This window comes from Vicia villosa, linkage group LG3 (genome assembly GCF_029867415.1).
Source record: "Vicia villosa cultivar HV-30 ecotype Madison, WI linkage group LG3, Vvil1.0, whole genome shotgun sequence".
Taxonomy (NCBI): domain Eukaryota; kingdom Viridiplantae; phylum Streptophyta; class Magnoliopsida; order Fabales; family Fabaceae; genus Vicia; species Vicia villosa.
In genome coordinates, this window is record NC_081182.1 from 118,916,878 (window position 1) to 118,926,256 (window position 9,379).

At 33.5% G+C, this 9,379-nt stretch overlaps 1 protein-coding gene across 1 annotated transcript; it reads right to left on the bottom strand.

The window, feature by feature from the left end:
* Positions 1 to 1,755: 1,755 nt before the first annotated feature.
* Positions 1,756 to 2,182, bottom strand: LOC131658870 (uncharacterized). The gene is made up of 2 exons (XM_058928120.1): positions 1,871 to 2,182; positions 1,756 to 1,788 (listed from the first exon to the last, which is right to left on the bottom strand). The coding sequence occupies exons 1-2, from the start codon at positions 2,180 to 2,182 to the stop codon at positions 1,756 to 1,758; spliced, it is 345 nt and encodes a 114-aa protein (XP_058784103.1).
* Between the last annotated feature and the right edge of the window lie 7,197 nt (positions 2,183 to 9,379).

A 9,379-nucleotide genomic window follows, 5' to 3' on the forward strand; every position in this document is an offset into this window, starting at 1 on the left:
GGTGACAATGTGGAGCAAAGAATGTGTGTCAAACACCTTTATGGTAATTGGAAGAAGAAACATTCTGGTTTGGTGCTTAAATAGGCCATGTGGGCAGCAGCTAGAGCTACTTGTGTTCCTATGTTTGATAGAGCAATGGAGAAGTTGAAGCTTCTAAAGCCAGATGCATGGAAGGACATGGCTGACATTCCTGCTAAATATTGGTCAAGATCTCATTTCAAGACATTTTCAAAGTGTGATATTCAGGTTAATAACATGTGTGAGGCATTTAACAGGGCAATTTTAGAGCATCGAGACAAGCCAATCATAACACTTTTGGAAGGAATCAAGCATTATATCACAAAGAGGATAACTAAACAGAAGACACTATTACAGGACTATGAGGGTGTTATATGTCCTAGAATCCAATTGCTCATAGAGAAGAACAAACAGGAGGCACAAAACTGGACCCCTTCTTGGCATGGTGATGATGACTTATCCATCTTTGGAGTTACCAATGGAGTTGAGACTTACTGTGTCAATCTGAAAAATAAATCATGTAGCTGCAGAAAATGGGATTTGTCTGGAATCCCATGCAGTCATGTTATCTCTTGCATTTGGAGCATTAGGAAAAAACCTGAAGGATATGTGTCTCCATATTATAGGTATTTCTTGAATTCTACAACATTAAGTTTTCTTTATGTTATATTTATGACACAAATTCTGTTTTGCAGCAAACTTACATTTGGAAAGTGCTATGCTAACATTGTGTTTCCAAATAATGGACCACAACTTTGGAACAATGTTGACCATGTGCCAATGTCTCCTCCTGTCATGAGAAGGGCAATTGGCCGCCCTAAGAAGATGAGGAACAAAACATCTGATGAGCCAAAGAATTCCTTTGTTCTTCCTAAGAAGTTTGGAACTGTCACTTGCAACAAATATGGACAAGCTGAACACAAAAAGAGGAGCTGTAAGGGAAAGAGGGCAGCTGATAGGCAGACACCTAAAGGGGGCAACAAGGCAAAAAAAGCTAAGACAACCAATAAGGCAAAGAAGAGTAAGGGAAAAGAAAAACCAATTGAGATTGGTCAAGGATCTCAGGCACTTCAACAAACTCAGGATTAGGAGGCAGTGATGCCTTTCTTTTTTAATGTAACAATGTTGCATTAGTATGAAAGTTTGTTGTGATTGTAAAACAATATGATATTTTGGGTATTTTGTAGTGATTAGTCATCATTGCCAAACAATATGGTAATCAGTTTGGATCTCAGAATGAAAACAATATGGCTGACAAACAATATTTTGTAATGTTATGTTTTAAATTTGCTGCTACTGAACCACTTATGTAATGGCCATCATTTGGATAATTTCATATATGCAAGTAATTTTATAACTTACTGCTATAAAGATGACTTGTTGGTTCAGTTTGATTACACTTTGGTTAGATTTTGTTGACTGATTAAATGTTATTTCAATTTGTAAATAGATGATGTCAAAATTTGGTAACATGTTGGTAACATGTTGTTATCAGTTTGGTTAAATTTGGTAACATGTTGACCAACACCAATAAACTGTTATCAATTTAGTTCAATAAACTGTTGATTGGTTGTTATTAGTTTGGTTCAATTTGGCTAAATTTGATTACACTTTGGTAACATTTTGACAACACCAAGCAACTTCATTGATTGATTAACTGTTACAACAAATTACAAGGTTGACAACACCAAGCAACACCATACAATTACAATAATAAACTGTTAACATAAATTGAACCTAAACATCCTTAAACTTATACATTAATTGAACCTAAACAAAGACAACAAATTAGACCTAAACAACAATTGTACTAACAGCTTCATTTCATAATTATTGTTGCAACTAATGATACCAGCACAACAATGGTCATGACCCAATTAAACTTCAACTGTTTCTTTATCAGTTTCATCTTCATCTTCAATTCTTCTTCTTTTGCGACTGAATCCTTAACCCTCTGCTTTTCTTCATTCAACTTTTGCATTAAGCTTGAAATTACTTCTTTTGCCCTAGGGTTCATTTCCTCGTCAAGCCAAACAAAGTTACTGCACTTCTTTAAACCTTGAACCTTGTACATCCCACAACCGAAAAAGCGACGTCCTGGGTTTGTATCGGTCCAGGCCGTCATCAATGGAGTATCGATACCGCAATGACACTCCTGTCTCATTCTGTGACTTCTGTAGCTATCAAATGACACAGAGTTTTGAGACATTACAAGGTTGACGAAGGATGAAGGAGATGAGGGAGAAATGAGATATGAAGGAGATTGTTATACCCCAAAATTTGCCCGCATCATTTTTCAAGAAAACTCCAATCTGAAAATTAAAAGTCTCATATAATCATGGATTTTTATTTCAACAAAGATCCTGATATATGAAATACTTAGTTTTTAGAATTATTCTTATACAGTAATTTGGCTTGCAGTTGAATTTATTCTTACGCAAACGCCAAATGCTGTTTATTACTTCACACAGGCTATTTATTTATTTACAGATAAATAGTACTGACACAATTGGTACAAAGTTAAATCTTTTTGCAGGCGCAGAATCAGGAAACTCAGACTGTACTGGTAACAAGTAGATTATTATTATCTTTTGTTTCCCACTAATTTTTGTACTATATTCCATTATTTTCAAAAATATTTTCAAATCTCTTTTTCAAAAATCAAATCCTAACTTTATTCTCCACATCTCTCTTTTTCCCAACACTATCATACACTTTCTTTCAAATCTTACTTCCACTCAAATTTTCCTTTTGTACGGAATCACATCATTCCCCAACGTCTCTATCCTTCTTTCCATTCTATAAATACCTCCCATTTTCTTCCATAAAATCTCACATCAAATTCTAATTCATCTCTCAAATTTCCACTTCATAATCCATCCTTTCTTCTTCCCCGACAAAATGGCGAAGCGGTGGGAAACGTGTTTTCTTATGGTCATCACCATTGCTACGGTGATCATGTCTTTCTTCTGTCTACATAGCCCGGAACACTGTGGACCTGGGATGCTTATGCTCCCAATCATCTACATGTTACTATTTGTAGCATGGGTTATCAATCGTCATTTTTAAGATTTGCCGTATTTCTTAAATGTACCGTTTATTCGTCGTACTGTTCAATATAGTATGTAATATTTGTACTGTCAGTATTAAATATTGTACTATTTGTCATAATATTGCTTAATTACTCAGATAATATTTTATGTGTTTTCTGCCAGTCAAATATTCATTTTTCTGTGCATTAAATGATTTTCAGGGTTATTATCGGTAATTTTGCCCGCATACAGTAAATATTAGTTATTTATTATGTCTGTGTTTTTTAACAAGTCATGTAAATAAACTTTCATTTTTCACATAAAACAAAAGCAAAAACAACAAAAAAAGAAAATTAACTTTGACTGTTGATTTTTCACTCTAACTGCTACATCAATACCTGGACAGTCAGTTGACAGCCAAACTGCTGGCAGTACAATTCTCAGTGTTTTGTACCATCAATCAAATCAATCTTTCACAATTCAAAATTCCAAGATTTTTGTTCTAGAAGTCTTCTGAATATCACGCGATTAGCAGAGACTCAACACTGCACAAAAATCAGGTACGTTTAACTGTCTCCTACATAAACAGTCCCTGACTAGGGTTTTCTTGTTTTTACAGGAGAAACAAGCTTTTGAGACCTCAAATGGATTTCATGCACATCCATATATCTCAAAGTACCATCATACAAATTTTCATACTTCAATTCACTCAGACGCACCGTCAGCAGCTCAAACAGTCAACAGACGACCCGTTTGACCCAAAAAGTCAACAGACAGTCAAAAATGAAATTTTTTGTCAAAGTCCGTATTTTGTCAAAGGATTCATCATTTGATCATTGGATGATCATAATTCATCAAGGAAAGATCAAAAATCAACAAAACCCTAAGATTCAAAATTAGGGTTTTTACCTGAAAAGTCAACTCAACTTTGACTGGTCATAACTCTCTCATCCTTCATCCAAAAAATTCAAACCAAAGCTCATTTTGAAGGAAATTCAATTATCTTTCAAATGCAATTGATCCCATGGTCATTGCATTCACCATTTGAAAAATATGATCAAAGACATTACAGGTCATTTTCAAAGTCAACAAAAAGACACTTTTTTCAAATGGACACACAAGGAGCATCAAAAATAATTTTGACATGAGACCAAAGGCATTGGTTAGAGGACTCTTTGAGGTTTCCAAAAAGTGCAAGATCTCCTTCATATGACAAAAATTGAGGGATTTACACCTTGTTGAAGTTGGCTAAATTTTGGAAAATGCATAAAACCAACATTGCTCAAAAATGCATTTTTTCCAAATGGGACCAAGTTTTCATGGTTCAAACATGTATGCCATGTTATTATGGGCCTCCCACGACCAAGACAAGGCCCATACCATTTTTATTCATTTTTTGCTTGATTTTATCTTATTTTAAGATTAAATTAAAAGGAAAAAAATGAATGGATAATGGTTAGCTTACAATCTAAGCATGACTCACCCAAGGAATCTTCATTTTTCTGCAGAGAATTGAAGAGCAAGACAAGTGCATTGAAGAGAAGAAGACTTGGTCAATAATTCAAAGCTTTTTAATATAAAAAAATCAAGAATTCCACAAAGGCAACTAGATGCTTCTTAGCTTCAATTCTAAGCACTTCAATGCTTATAAATAGGCTAGCATACTTTAGTAACACAGAGAGGACGAACTCAGTAGCATTCATAAGCACATAGCATTCTTGTAACAACTTGTAATTTTCAAAGAAACTTGAAATTCGAATTTTAAGTTTCAATCAATTTCAATACAAAATAAACATTCAAACATCATCTCTGAGCTTCACTGAAACAATTCCAATCATTTCCAAGTCTTAAACCTCATTGAATCGAGCTATATAGGCCACGGTTTGTTCAAACTAAAACCAACTTATATCTCATAACACACGCATATTTAACAAGATGTAGATGCATAATTGTGTTTGGTTTGAAGCTCTGGTCGTTTCTGGAGCTTCAATTGGATTTTAATGGCTGTTTGTAGCATATACCATTTTAGGGTTTTCTTAGCTCAAAATTAGAGTTCTTCATTAGGGCCAAAATTAAAGCAAATTAAGGGCATGATTACATTCAGTGGAACAAGACGAGTTGAATGGTACCATCGCGCCTGATTTCTATGCCTGTTTACCCCTATTCGTTATTTTGCAGAATTAGGGTTCATCAATTATAGCGCTTTTGCATAAAAGCGCTGTTAAAAGTGGCGTCTGGAGGTTGAAGATGATGCGTGTCCTCCTCCTATTGGCTGGCACGCGCGCGCAGTTTTTTTAAATTTCCCACTAATCAAGTGTTTTGCAGGTACACTGAGTGCCATGCGCCTCAAAATCTGAACCATCTGATCCACTATCCATCCAATCCAACGCGCCAGATCATGCAGCTGCATCATGTTCCTTCATTCAATTTCCACATCTGATCAGTATCCTTTTATTTTTTATTTCTATTTTAATTTCTTTGCAAAATTAATTAAAAATAGTTTAAAAAATCCAAAAAATACACAAAAAATATTTTTAGACTTCTAAAATAATATATTATTTTCTGAAATAAAAATATTTTATTTTTCTTCAAAATTTCAATATTTTGCATAATTAATTAGTATATATTTATATATTTGCTTCTTAATTATTCTAACCAATCAAAAAATCATAAAAAAAATTGTTCTTAATGTTAAATATTGTTTATATATTATAAACTAATTTTGTACATATTTTGAATAATTTTCTCTTTAAGTTTTAATTATTTGTGTAATTATTTGCATAATTATGTTTTAATTAGCTTAATCAATTTCAAATCAATTTCAAAAATTCCAAAAAAATTAGTTTTGTTTTAAAATTAATTAACAAATATTTTGTACATATTTTAAACTTAATTTCTAGGTTTAAATCTATTTTCATCTTTTTTTTTTCATTTTGATTTAATTAATCATACATTAGTTATAATTAAAATAAATCATAAAAAATCCAAAAACATGCCTTTTATTTTTCTTGCAATTTAAATTCCTAGATAAATGTATAGGATGTCAAAATCATGTAAATAGGCTTAGTTTACATTTCCTGCACAATCGATGTAATAGCGTAGATTTACTTTCCGCACTTTACATTTCCGCATTTTAATTTCCAGCAAATATAAACTGCGTGTATGTCAAAGATAAAATTGGACCGTTAGATCACTAACTTCAAAGATAAAATATCTGAATACAAACACAATCACACTTGCACCTCTTAAGGTAATCCCTTCTCATTCTTTTCAAAATCAAAGTCAAAATTCTACTGTTTCGAGTACAAAATCGAACCTTTTGTTTGTATCCGGTGAAAGGATAGATTTTTAAAGGAAATAGGGTAAAGACCTTACAACTCAGGGTAGACCTCCTAGCTTGCTTGCTCAAATCAAAACAAACAAAATTCTCATATACTGTTGTTTTTCAAAACAAAACCTTCCAAAAAGACAATATTTTGTATACATCCAAACACGGATCATTACAAAGTTAACGTTCTTTTCAAAACATCTTTCGAAAGATAAACAAGCATTTTGTATACATCCGCACACGGATCATTACAAAATTCAATTTACAAAGGTATTTGAAACCACATATGAGCATTCTAAAGCAATTGAAAAGTAATCGAAAAACAAGTGAGCTAAGCAAACTTAAGAGCCCATGGATAACCATGGATACAAAGGGTGCTAACACCTTCCCTTTGTATAACCTACCCCCTTACCCAGAATTTCTTAAAGGTCTTTTTTCTGTTTCTTTTATAAATCTTTCCTTAATTGGATAAAATAAAAGGTCGGTGGCGACTCTGTGAATTTTCAAAAATGCGAAAGCATTAAGCGATAAAAAGAGTCAGTTCACGTATCTCTCCCGAACAGAGGTATGGCCCGAATAAAACGGAGGTCCACAGAGATGACGAACAAAATGAAGGAGAAATGAAGGAGATGACGAATAGAATGAACAAGAAAGGGATTAGGGCAAAATTGGATTCTTATGTGTCCAATTAAATGAATTAAAAATACATTTTCCAAATTAAGTTTATTTTACAGATAACTTGAAAATATTTTAAATAGTTAATGTTTTCCATGTCATTCATCATTAAATCATTACCCATGTGGCAGATTTATTTCCATGCCATGTCATTAAAAATACTGCCAAATGGAGGGGGGCTTCAAAAATTCCAACAGAGTAAAACTTTGAGGGCATGAATCCTGGGTTTTAAACTGGGGGGAGTAAAAGTTTAAGAGGCTGAAACTAGGGGGACCAAAAGTGCAATTAAGCCTATATATATATATATATATATATATATATATATATATATATATATATATATATATATATATATATATATATATATAAAGCGACAACAATTGCATCAACCTAATCTTGTTTTGTTGCAGGTTCATTCGATTTAGAGAATCTCAGAAAAGATTTCAACAAGTACAATAAGGAAATCTCCAAACTCAAGCGTGTAAGCATCACTACATTCAATTCTTATACACATTACAATTGAAAATCATTTCGTTGTTTTTGTGTGTTAGGCTGGTGAAAATATTAGAGACTAAGAAATTCATAGCCGACAAAGAGGTTAAGATTGTGAAACTTTAAACAGTTTGATTTCTAAATTGGAAACGATTAGTATCCTCAACCATGACTCGATTCCAATCACCAATGATGAGGTCTGATCTTGTTATATTTCGATTCATTGCGACTGTATAACTAGTTTTAAAAATTCACAGGCTAAATCAAATAAATGCTTTACGCCAACAATGTCGTGATTAGAATGTGGGGACAAAAAAGAGTAGAACATAAATTCAAGAATCATATGGATTTCGTTGACCTTCTCGGGATAGTAGATTTGAAGAAAGGTTGCAAGTTATTCATCTATTCAAGTCTATAATTTTCAGGTTTGCAATGTGATTTTGTGTCAAATGTTGCACTTTTGTTCTAGTTGTTTGCTTCCTTTACAATTTCTTGTGTGATTTAGCGTATCCGCTGAACTTATGCATGATTTGCACAATACCTTTCTGCTGAATTTTGACAGTTTAAGAATTTTTATTTGATTCAACACTTTGTTTGATTCCATCTTTCTGTTTGATGCCATCTTGTAAGAAAATAGTTTTTTACAAGTGGTGATGTGCATGACACACTCAAAAGTGAGACAGTGTTGTGTCATATGAAAGTGTGGATTGTATTTTTCTAAATTACTTTTGGGTCTTTTTACACTGTTTTCTTATGGATTCCAAATGTTAGTAATCATGAAATAAACTATCTTAATACACTGCTTCTTTGGAATGAGTTGGGACTTGAGGCTCTTCCAAATCAAAAACCAGATTTGCACCTGTCGCCCTCGGTTTTTTACCATACCTCTCGTGGAGAGATATACGAACTGACACTCTTCTTTTGCTTTTGTGTTTTTGAAAATCAGAGAGTCGCCACCGACTTTTATTTTATCCAATTAAGGAAAGGTTTATAAAAGAAACAGAAAAAGACCTTTAAGAGATTTTGGGTAAGGGGGTAGGTTATACAAAGGGAAGGTATTAGCACCCTTTATATCCATGGTTATCCATGGGTATTTTGCTTGTGTGGAAGATGTTAGAACAAGATTTGTTCTGATCAATTATCTTAGTTTTGATGATAACAATAATATGAATTTTGCTTAAGATAATATGGTACTCTAATCCAATGCAATTTCCCTTTCAGGAAATATATATATAAAGAGTACGCATAATTCAGCGCTCAGAAGCTTTGTCTCAAAAGGTTCAGCATGCAACATCAGAACATGGTCTGGCAAGACATCAGAAGATGGTCGAAGCAGAATCAGAACATGGGTCTATGGAAGCATCAGAAGAACATGAGATCAGAAGCACTGAAGCTCAGAAGATGGTATCACGCAACAGAAGCACTTCACGGTCAGAAGATCAGAAGATGCTATGCACCAAGCTGTTTGACTCTGATGATATTCAAACGTTGTATTCACAAACATCAGATCAGAAGAAAGTACAAGTGGCAAGCTACGCTGACTGACAAAAGGAACGTTAAAAGCTACTAAAGGCTACGTCAGTAGACACAGCGTGAACAAGGCTCGAGGTAGTTGACAAAAGCGTATAACATTAAATGCGATGCTGTATGGAACACGCAAAGCATTAAATGCACTCAACGGTCATCTTCTCCAACGCCTATAAATATGAAGTTCTGATGAGAAGCAAGGTTAACGATTCTGCACCAAAACAACTCATATCAAACTTGTTGAAACGCTGTTCAAATCTAAACTCAGAATCTTCATCTTCATCAAAGCTCACTACATTGCTGTTGT